Raw genomic sequence first — 12,363 nt, 5'->3', positions numbered from 1 at the left:
CCAAGTTTTATTGATATACACTATAGGCTAATTCAAAAGTTTGGGGTCACTTGGAAATGTGTTTATTTAAAAAAAAAAGGAATATATACAAAGGTATACAGAGGCACCTTTCCAGCAACCATTCTACTAGTACATTGTGTTAGCTAATCGTGTTAAAAAGGCTAATTGATGATTAGAAAACTCCTGTGAAATTATGTTAGCACAGCAGAACTGTTACACTGATCAGAGAAGCTGTAGAACTGGCAAGTTTGTTGTCTGTTCACACATTCTCACAACCATTTGGAACAAACAAACCAAATGTCCAACAGGGGTCAGAAAGAGGGACCGCCTGTCTCCCTGGTGGCCCAACACAAGTTCACTGGTTTTGTAGGACTTCGGGTGATAGAGCTCTCTTAGTGTTCTGAACTGTAAAAACAGCATCTACTACCCTGTTTTTACACCTATGTCTCATTTCCTTTTACCTGCCACAAACTAACATTGCTTCAGACAGCAGGAGTTGACATATATACCAATGATTATGGCCCATAAAATATAATTACCCCTTCCTATTGAAAACCAGAGCTAAATGTTGGTAGATCTTGGTGTGTGTGGAAAAATAAGTGTCTAAACTGTGTCTCTCTTCTCTCCACAGGAAACCAAAATCAACTGTGTCCGCCTGGCTAACAAAGGTATGAGCACCCTTCCATTGATTCTTAGCCAGCACTTGCACTGATTTTAAAAGTTTGATTAAAAGTTAAAAGTGATCCTTATTTTAATGGTGGGAATACATGACCCCATAGAACAAGTGTTGCAAGTGTGTTAAATGAGATTAACATGCACACACAATCAACTGAAAAACAGGTGTACCCACGCTCATTAGCCGGAGCAAACCCACATCCTAACCATGTAATCCTGCATGATTTTGTTGCATAGCATTCTCGCGCCATCTCCTCCCTTTCTGGTCTCTCCTCTCTCTGTCACAGCATATTGTTCATTTCTCTCTCATACTTTCCGTCTTTTTTTTCCCTCTATCCTGCTCCCTCTTTTTCGGTCTCGCGCCACATCCATGTTGCTCATCAGGGTAACTTCATAAAGTGAATCATCAGGGCTATTACATACCGATTGACCACCTTCATCAAACCCAATGGATGGAGGCTAAAGCCCCAGAACCCATTTCGTCCTCTGTTCATCTCCCATCTTTATTTGCTGCTCATCTCTGGCAAATACACCCATTTGTGTACCAGGCAATGTGCTTTGAAAGCTTTTTAGCTTGCTATTGATTTTTCTCACCTCCTCTCTTTTTTTCCATCTGCATCAAGCATTGATTTGATTTTTTCACATCCTCTTTTCTCTGTTTCTGTCTCTCCTGCTGTCTTATTATTTCTTGTCCACATCAAGTGTTTATTACTCATTTGTGCACATTTGTCTCGTTTATATCACTCTGCTCTGTCCATTTCCAGCTTGAGTTTTTATGTGTGGGACGTACTGTGGGTGGAGGTCTACAGTGTGTAAACACTGCTCTTTGTCTGTCTGCATGTATGTGTGCTTAAGAAAAAGACATGCTTTTAACTTTGTGGCTGTCTTTCACATCAGAGTTATTAGTTATCCTAAAACCAACTACTTTCCATGCATTTTTTTTGTAAAGTTTTTGTTATGTGGGCAGTGTTGTGAGGCAATGCAGATGGCTAATTTTGCAAATGCCAATGACTAATTTTGTTGCAATACCTGTTATCCACTCAGTACAGCTGAGTTGAAAAATGCCACTCGCCTGTTTCAGGTTGTTCTATTTAGTGAAATTATCCAGCATCTTTTCTTCTTTTTTTAGTTCAATTTGATATGTAGGTGGGAATTATTGGCAGAACTGAGATTTACTTAAACACCCGTCAGAGGCAGAGAATGAGTGTAAAGTCAAAAAACCATGATTTGGTCCAAGTTATTAAAAGCCTGCAGCTCATCGAAGGGGGAGGTAAAGCATGACAACGTTGCTGATAACTGAAAAACCATCAGATGTGTATGTGGTTAAGGATTGTCCATGTGCAAATTAGCATAGTGCACCTTTTTACCTTAACCAAGAGTCAGCCTCAGGGCTCAGAAATTAAGCTTGTGGGGATGTGCCAAGAACTACAGTTCTACAAACGGCCACTTGAGGGTGGCTCCAAAAGTGAGTCAATCTCCATAGACCTTTATATACAAATTAACATAAGAAATATGCACGTTTGCAGCCTGTTTTTAAACAATTTTGGACTTTAGAGGTAATTTCTGTGTTCATATTTATTTTGCATACTCTATGATTGCTACCAAAAGACCATTAGGTCACCCAACATTTTTTTATGCAGCTATCCACAGGCTCCACCTCTTTGTTCATATTTGAATTAACTGGTTGTTAAAGACAGGGTGGAACCAATATGGCACATATTTTGATCCCTCCACTTTGGTTCTGGTGTGTCTCACTTTAACATGTGCACAGGAGGGGAAGCCAGTTCTACAATTAATAGACGACCCCCCTACTAAGGCAATTCTAAGTGCCTATTATCACTCCCATTGTTTGAAATGACGAACGTGCCCATGGCAGATGTCACTTCCGTTTTGGTCTGTTTTGGTCATTTTGGTCTGTCTGATGACAGACCAAAATGTGTCCTACCACAGTCTTTGTGTTTGCTCGGCACTGCCAAAGGTGTAATAAAAAAATAAGCATCACTCTGTAACACAACCACAAGTAGAGTGAGTGGTTCTGTAGCCCAAACAGACTCTAGTGAGACATCTTCTCTCTGTTTCTGATGTCACATAGTTCCGGTTATCATATCAATAACTGAATGTTCTTTATATGGCTCAAGTAGCTTATGAAATGATGAGACAGATTTAGAAGACTAGGGCTGTTACTTACAGTATTAAATCAATAATGAAGTATCCAAATAGCCATGGCATTGGAATATTGATTACGAACTTTAATAAACAGCATGGGTTCTAAATTAAGAAAAGAAGAGAATTGAAAGGGAAGCTGCGTATATAAAAGTAACTTTTGCTCTCTAAAAACCTGGTTTCTTGGCTTAACTCACTGCCTCTGGGAAATGTAGAAAGAGCTTGGATAAAAGTTTAGATATAAAATCTTAAAGCCACCTAGTTGCCTCAACATTGTTGTTAGAAGCTAAAAATCTAAAAAAAGGGATTTATGCAGAAGGAAAAGTAATGAAAGTGTTACTGGATCATGTCTGGGTGAACCAGATTGTGTCTCTGCAACGTTGCCACGCCACAAAGTTCATCCTTCTACTTTTCTTTCAACCATCACTTGTTTTCTTCTTTTCTCTTCCATTTCCTCCTCCCTTTATTTTTTATTAACCCGTCAAGCCAGGCTGACAGACTCCAACAAGCTCCAATGTTAACTCCCTCCCTTCCCTCCCCTCCCAACACCACATCTACATTCACCGACCACTCCTTGGTAACAAACATCCTCACCAGCAACACATCTGTTCAGGACTTTTCCTGCTAATGGGCCAAGTCAAGCTGCTCATTGACGGTTATACGTCCGCTCGTATTGATCTCAATGTTGTAGTGCTATCTCTCACCACTGCAATTTCTCTCCTCTAAGACAGATTGTGCAATTGAAAACCAGGGAGATCTAAACCGTGATGAAATGGATAAAGACGATTATACATCCTTTTTTCTTAGACTTTTTTCTTCTTTCTTTTCTTTTTTTGTTGTTGTTTGTTTTCTTTCCTCCCCCTTTTCTCTCTCTGTCTCTCTGTCTCTCTCTCTCTCTGTCTCTCATGCTTTCCGGCGGGGACGTGCGGCCCTTGGCCTTAGTGGTAATAGGTAGGGGACAAATAACAACGCCGTACATTCTAGTCATCCCAAGCGAAGGTGATTATTGCTTTATAGGCAGAAATATTTCTTCCCAATGTTATGTCACAATACAGCCATAAACACAACGCAAACACTACTTCATTTTGGATGTCCCCTGCCCCACACCCTTCCCCCACCTTTACTCCCCTTGTTACTTCTCTTCTTGTTTTTTTTATTATTATTATTGTTTGTTTTTATTTACTCTTTGGTTGGGTTTTGTCTTTCCTTCTCATCACCATCTTACTGTATTTGTTTGCATGTCTGCTCTGCTTCGAGTGTTGCTGGCTGTGTTTGAACCTCCTGTCATGCATGATGACATAAGCACACGAGCATACACACAAACACACATACAGAGAGAGAGACACATACTTCAGTGCAATATATATATATATATATATATGATATTCAAAACATGAGCTGTTTACTATAAGTATAGTTTCAGTCACAGATACACAATCAGGTGATTTGACCGGAACAAAATGCATCATCAACGGACCATGGTGATTTTCATTTACATAGTATCGACCGTTGTGCCCTTCAGAATGCACATCCTGCAGCTCATAGCTTACTTATCACACATTCATTTAGCTGTCCCTAGCATTTGTTGTAACCTAATCCAGTACGGAAAATATATGTAATTATCTCACAAACTATTGTGTATTAAAAAGACCATTATTTAATTTATAACAGTCACTAAAACAACACTTCTCCCTGCAAAACCAGTTCATTTGAAAAGAGCAACTTTCAACGCAACTGTGCAACATTTGAGCTCCACTTCCAATATTTGAAGCTGTTATAGAGAGACATGACACCAGGGACTCTTATAAATGCCTTAAACTTAAGTCTTATATCTCATATCAGTGAAGTTATTAGCTCATCATGAGACATTGTTCAAATGAAATGACAGCATTCTTGTAAAAACCATTTGATTTATTAGAGCATTTAGTGCAGCACAGTTCTTCAGAATCCCATCATCTGTGCGCAATAAATACACCCCAGCATAACATTGTTTACTGAACTGTGTCAAAACCACGTCACTGTTAATCCTTTTAAGATTTGTTTTTTTTGCAATGCAGAGACATGGCAGCAGAATATAAATGTCATCCGGCGATACAACAATCAAAACGTTGACTCGAACAATATAGACACAACAGGGAATCAGTCAGCAACGAGCACAGTCGTAAACTGCTGTCACAGTTCTTTGTCAAGAATATGTGATGACTTCACATGAATACAATAACGCTCATTGTCCTGAGGGAAATAGAGGTTTGCAAAACCTGGCAAAAAAATCAAATAAAAATTATGCACATTTTGCACAACTGCAGACTGTCAACTAGTGAAATCAAATATGTATAGATTTTATTCATATGAAAACTGAATACCTCTGAGTGCATTTTACACATTCACACGGTCACATATTCCACCTTAGATAATAAGTAAGAACATTGTGTACATTGATTCATAACCAGTTAGTTATGGCTGCTGCTTCAAAAATAAGATACTCACAATTTAATAAATGATGTTTTAAATCTCAATACATCAGTAAAGTGGTATACAAAATTGTGATGCATGGTTTCAGCCCTGTGTCTGTCCTTTATTATATTATCCCCTTAAATTTAATAGTGTAGGGATTGCCACTTAGCAGTTTACAGCTAAACAAGGCAATTACCAGAAGGTAATTCCACTGTTAAAAACAAACAGAAGCCACAAAATGGTTTGTATTTTGATGTTTACGATAACGTTCTCTCTTCATGTATCAGGCTGGGTTACAGAGCAGTTACTGAAACCACTGTTTACTTCATCAATACACATACACACAGGGCAGCTTCTCACCTTCCACAGTTGCTGCTTCTCTCCCTGCATTTTCCTGTTGCAATGTTAAATCAGTGAGAGTTCAGTCTCACAGCGTTTTATTTTGAAATTCTACTGGACTCTAATGCCAGAGTTCCTGTCTGCTAGATCTTGTTGGTGCAAATTGATGCGCCTTGGGTGTGACCATTGACAGTAAAAACTATGGACAGAGCCTCCGTGACGTCACCCGTTTGTTTCTGAAGAGCCGTTTTGAGGCTCGGTGGGAGGTTCCGGGACTTGATGACCGCCGCCATGTTGGCAGCGTCACGTCAACTAAAACTCCGATTATGGACAAAGAGGGGGAGCACGAGCGGGGTTTAGGGGGGGCGGGCGATCGTGGAAGCAGGAAACTCACACTGTGATACGTCAACTGTCTGTCACTCAAGCGGCAACGCCCATAATTAGGCGTAATTTTAAGTCCGAATACCATTGAAACGAGCGAGTTGTAAAAAAATTCACCCCCACTACAATTGACACTAGAAGAGAACCTATCATCTGAGACCAGAGTGGTTTTTTGTACCAGGCTGTAAACATGTTTTTTTCTGCTGTGAAGTCGGCCATTTTAACATGGGAGTCTATGGGAAATTACTCGCTTTTGGAGCCAACCCCCAGCTGTTGCGGCGTGAATTACAAGTTTTGACACTTCCGCATGGGCTTCAACTTTGAGCCCCGAAGGTTGCCGCTTGGGTGTGACACAGCTCAATAACAGAACCGGTGCATGTCTCTTGTGGAATAGCGCTGTTGCTACTTGTCTGGTGTGAATACTCTCATGGACTAAAAATGCACAGCGTTTCACAGCAGCTGTCGCTACGCTTATGTTGTGCTTCTGTTACGCGGCAGATGTAAATCCAGCTTTATACAATATTATTTTTCAAACATGCTGAATAGCACCTGACTGGTAAATATGACTCCTTAGAATTGTGAAACCGGTCTACCTTTTCAGCAGCCTTTGTAGAGCTCTGAGCTAGTGGCAGGTTCCCCACTCTCTTTCACTGTTCTGCTTCTGTTCTTCTAAAATAAGTTATAACTGTAATAACACAATGATAATTTAGCAGAAATATGTCAGACTGAGTTGATTTCTGCTAAAATTTTTCCTGCATATATTTAATTTCCAATGTAATCTTTTTCTAAGCAGTTTCAGTGGCAAACATTGAAGACACTAGGCCACCAGAACATTTGGTATGTCACAGACAGAAACAATGTGTGAGTCCATTCTACACAATAGTGTACACAGCAATCTAATGGTCTCGCTTGTGTACACTGTACAATTCCAAGCACAGCCATCATGTCTGTAGCGAGTTTGATGCCTAACCTTACAGAACAGCATCCTGGACCCTTTATGTAACTGAGAATGAACACACACTCAGGACAGTTATTTGTTTTGACACATAAATGGAAGAACAGGTCGATTGCCAGTGACTCACTAAATAACACACTCTGTAAACAGAGGTGGAGGGGTGGATGGTGGTTTCTCTCCAGGAGGCTGAAGTTTGTGTTCAGTATTAGACCATTACTTTTGTTTTCAGTTGGTTAGGTTTAAGGAAAGGTCATGACCCTTTCACAGCCACAAAGGCAAACTTCACCCATTTACTACAAGCTTCTCTGTGGTTCTCCTAACTACCATGGTGAAAGGTACAGGGGTGCCGGTAGCTACATAAACACTTTCAATCAATTGTTTGTAGGCTGTGTGTAGAAGTTAGAAAGTTTTGTTTAGTTTTTTGTGTGGGAGACTACTGTCATAATTTTGCAACATGGCTGGGAGCAGGTTATTTAAAATTTAAAAAGGTTCACTAGCTGTAAAAATAACAAGCCCAAAGCCTAAGCAAAGGTACAAAAATGCCATCCCTACTTTCAGCCTGTGTCTTTGTGGTATGTCATGGTTATAAGTTGCATCATCCATGTCAGACATTAGTAATGCAGGACTGAGAAAGAGGGCCCGCAGAGTAAAAACAGCTTTAATTTCTCTTAGCCAAAAGACTTTTGTTTTACTGTCTTGATGTAATGAATGAAAGTAATTTTCTAAGTGATGTTTTTGTTTTGTTGCTCATAGTTACTAAAGTAAAGCAGAAAGCCTGAAAGTGGGATGTTGGAAGCGTCTGTATGCCCAGCACACACTCTGCTACTGTAGCTCACAAGAGCATCAAACCCTCCCCTTGTCATCCATACTCTAGTATTATATGTCAGCTTCAATTGCCATTACCATTAGTCCTGAGGTCGATTATAATTGGTGGTGTACAGAGTTGTGTTGTAACTGACTCCAGTGCTGTGCAATACTGATGCAACATGTGGCTTGCTTATCTGTGTATGTGAGTTGTGAGCGTGCGTGTCTGCACTGTGAACGTTGAAGAAATCATGTCTGAATTATGTTTGTCTGACGTGCACTACCTCGCACACAAACACACTTTCCTTCATAACCTATTCTCCTATTTTCCCGTCATCTCCGAGTGCCGACTGCTTGCTGCTTAGTGAGACAGTTTGCCCTGTGAATTTTGCAACAGATTGAGTCAGACTGTTAAAAGGAAAAAAAAAGAAAACTCAGGAGTGTTTGTAGGTGAATGTCTGCAGACGATATGACATTTTAAGGGCAACAGTAAGCAGAGGGATGAAATGCTCCTCAAACTGCAGAGGGAGCGTGCAGGGTTCAGTTTGCGTGGTTGACAGAAATCCAGAATGGTAGAAACTGGGAGACAGAGATAATATAGACAGCATTTAAAGTATAAAACAAAGGAAGAGATCAAATATAAGTAGATAAAGAAAGTCGGCGACAAGACGAATCCAGCATTGAGATGGAGTCAGACCCCAGCATTTCTTTCCTTCCTTACTGTAGCATTGTGTATGCAGACAGGTGTACTTGCTGCACTCTCCACCAGACAGACATTTTGGGGGAATTGTTGTCTTATGCTAAGTTTGCCCTTCTAACTCCACCATGAATTCTCAATCTGCTCCACAACACAGCAACAAAGTGCTCAACTGTCCCTGCGTAAGGCTTAGAGGCCAGGTAGTGAAGTGCTCCTCAGGATCAGGGGGTAGAAAAGCAGAAAAAAAGACTGCAAAGAAACATTACAGAGAGAAGGAGATGCAGAGAATGACATGAAATAGATGAACTATGGATCTGGGTGACTTTGACAAAAAGTAAATTGTGAGTCACAGCATCTCCAGAACAGTATTATGGGGCGTTCCCAGTGCGCAGTAATTAGTAACACAAGTAAACACAAGAAAAGAGGGGTGAACTTCTGACAAGACTATAGGTGACCAGGGCCCTTTGTTATACACTTGAAGAGCAAAGGCTGACACCTGTAACCCACAGAGGAGCTGATGTGCCAATGGAAGAAGGAAGCCTCTGAAAAGTATTTTGCAACATATAAACAGTTTGCATGGTCACACGACGTAGCACCATGTGTGAAAGTGGGCTTTTGTTGGCTTTGTGTTTCAACATTGCAAATCATCTTTGCAGTTGGTGTGGAAGACCATGGTGGTCCTGACCTCAAGGCCACCTGAGGCGAATTGCCCAACATGCTGGACAGAGAAACATATAATTGCAGGCCAGCAAAAACATATGGTGGCTAAGTGTCCATATACTTTTGTCCAATTGGCATACTTTGACAAACTACCCATCTAAGTCGGCTATGCACATCCTTCAGGTGGTTTTAATACTGTAGCTGATAGGTGTTTGTTGTGTTTTGCGTGCTTGGCATTTATGCAGATGAGTACCTCTATGTTAATTTAGTTTTTAATCCAGATTTCCTGTTCCGACATTGGCCTCATAATTGAATTTCCTCCTCTTGTTTATTGCAAGTCACTCACCATGAGTTAGAGTCGTGTGATTTGTCACCTTTTTTTTTGGTTCCAGGTTTGTTTTGTTTATCATCTCGAGGCCTTTTCCTCCCTGGCAGCCTTTCTGCCTCTGTGCTTTTGGCTGTGTTACCTTGTCAGGAAACAAACTCCCTTCAAAAAGAAATCAAAGTTCTGTTGGAGCACAGTGTGTTTGTGTATCCTCATAATTGATTTGGTCATCATACGACATGTTGCATTGCATTTTGGGATTGAATTCAGAAAATAGGTACAAAGGAATATTGAAACTGTCATGTAGCTGTCAACACTGGGTTGGAGAGAGAATGTGTAATAAAGTGTGGGTAACACACTTCCCAGAAAAACACAGAGTCAGTACAATTTTACTAAGTGATGGGTTGACTCTTCGGAGGATAATGCTTATTGTCTATATAATACTCACATGCAAACACATTTACATTTTTCAGTGTTAAGAACAACCCCAACTTTAAAATCCTCTATAGAGAACAGATGATGAAGCATTTAAGTCCATCTCAAAAGCTCTAAAGTACTTAGTAAACTGTGTCCTGCTGACATTAACATTAATGGAAATTGTGTGTGTGCGTGTGTGAAGGAGAGAGTACTGAGAGACACCTGCCATTGTTGTTAAATGTTTAAGTTAGAGACCTTATAATCTCAGAAAACTCACTAGAAATACAGTCAAACACACCCACGCACACTCATTAACGTAGTTGCACAGGTGAATTGTTACATATGCACAACTATAGAAGACAGAAATATTCAGACTCCAAGCCAAAGGCACATTTAAGAATAGGTATATATACGCATGGTGACACAGAGCGCTGTGGCAGCAGAGTTCAGATTAGTAATCCTGTTAAACACAGTCAGCCATGCTAACGCTAATCCACAGAGGATGCACCCCGCAGCTGCTGACAAATAACAATACCTGAAAGCCCCTCACCTTATGCATGTACATACACAAGCACACACACACAATTTCTTTGTACATACACACACACACAAGTGCATTAAAAGACTTCCCATTTAAATGCATTAGATAACAGATAAACTGTAACAATCTTTGCACATGCAGCCAAGACTCTCAATCGCAGAAACTAAAGGAACATTTGTACATGAATAAACACACACACACACACACACACACAATACACCCACCCTCAAACACTGTCCTGTACCTGTGAGATACACACACACACACAAAAGCATTTAATATGCCATTCAGTGCTGCTGCAGTGCGTTGGTAGCTGAGAGAATCAATCTTCTCTCCATTTGGATGAGATTATGTTTTTAATATCTCTGGTTTTACCCATAATTCCCCTCTGATAATTTTATCATGCTCTCTAAGTAGAATAAATAAAACAGAAAAAAATGCATAGAAATGTATAAATGAAAAGGATGTTATTCAAGCGCACACATACACACTGATGTGCAGTTTGTTTATATCAGGAACACAATAAACCATGGGGATTAATGCCTTTATGGAAGCAGTTTGTATCACAAGCTCGGTGTTGTTGGACTTTTAAATGGAGGAAGGTTCCTTTAGTTCACCTTCCATCCATTCCACATTAATATAGAATTCAATGGATTCATGTAAGATTTTTAATCCTGTAGATTTGTTTATTTAAGGATACTATTGTACATCATCATGAAAAGTATGAAAAGCTTGATGCATAGAATAATAAGCTAAACTTTTAATATCAATAAGAATCTACAGTTTGACATAGTATTGCACCATCACTTTGCACCAGCTAGGGTAAATGTCTGTGTGTGTATATTCCCTGTAGCCACCACTATCTGTTTCTGTTGTTTGTACTTGCAGTATTCCTGTGGGTATGAAAGACCGTCATTGTGAAGGCCAAATGGTTGTGAATTCTGGCATCTACACAGACAGTTAGAGCAGTTAAACCTCTCATGTTGTTCTCCCAGGAAGATTTTACAGAAAAAAAAAGATCTAGAGGCCATTACCACGCAGACCAATATCACTCCATTGCCCCTCTTACGTATGTACTCAAGAGGAATGTTGATGTCAACAACAATGTACATCCAGAAACAACCTGAATGTGGACAAAGGAGATGAGGAGAATGTTTGGATTGTTATTGAGAGAATTGTTTTTAGCAGTTAGACCATTATATATTTCTTTAAAAGACGATTTTTTTTCTCTCTTATCATATGTTTTCTAGCCTCCGTTAAAAGGCAAGCAGCAAGATCTTTTTATCAGAAATGTAGTGGAATGGCAGAGAAACTGATGTCACTTTTGGATCCTAAAGCATGACTTCAGCCTTACTGATAAAGTGCACAGCAGTGCAGATTGTGGCTGATGCCTAAACCCTATATTTAATAGAAGAGATGTACCGTATTTTCTGGTCTATATTATAGTCAGGTGCGACTTATATATGAAAAAATATACAATTAGTTATCCTTGTGTCCTGACCCTGTCCCATCACAAATATAATAGCAGCTGTTCTGTCCCTCTCCTGACGGTTCTCTTCCACCTCCAGCTTGTCCACACTTTGCATTCCGAGCATAGGTGATGCAGCTGAGCCGATAGGCCGATAGGTCGCTAATTCCAGACAGTAAGGCCCCATTCACACTGGAGAAAGTCATTCCAGCTAGAGTAGGATTGTATCTGGATAGTCTTTAAGCTGGATACGTTCAGACCTATTTTCAAATCTGGCTATCACACAAGCGTGTCCGCACTCAATCCGGCTTAATCCGGCTTGTTTGCGGTCCTCCAAACCACTAGGTGGCGCCTCGTAATATACAGAGTCTGTTTAGGCCGCAGTAGAACTGCGTGTGCGCATGCGTTGTGCATTTTTTTTGTCCTGTTTCGCTCCCCGTGAACCGGAAGTAGCACATCACTAACTGGAAGTAGCATGTCGCTA

General features: G+C 40.2%; 1 protein-coding gene across 1 annotated transcript in view; it reads left to right on the top strand.

Moving 5' to 3' along the window:
* Positions 1 to 297: 297 nt before the first annotated feature.
* Positions 298 to 12,363, top strand: part of LOC114435463 (receptor-type tyrosine-protein phosphatase T-like) — a 96,658-nt gene continuing 84,592 nt past the window's right edge. The window contains exons 1-3 of the mRNA XM_028405139.1: positions 298 to 366; positions 632 to 668; positions 3,781 to 3,837. Of these exons, the coding sequence (XP_028260940.1) occupies positions 298 to 366; positions 632 to 668; positions 3,781 to 3,837 (163 nt within the window). The remainder of the gene's footprint in view (positions 367 to 631; positions 669 to 3,780; positions 3,838 to 12,363) is intronic.

Source organism: Parambassis ranga, chromosome 5, assembly GCF_900634625.1.
Source record: "Parambassis ranga chromosome 5, fParRan2.1, whole genome shotgun sequence".
Classification (NCBI taxonomy): domain Eukaryota; kingdom Metazoa; phylum Chordata; class Actinopteri; family Ambassidae; genus Parambassis; species Parambassis ranga.
The sequence above is the reverse complement of the archived record's forward strand: the minus strand, read 5'-3'. Positions and strand labels throughout refer to the sequence as shown.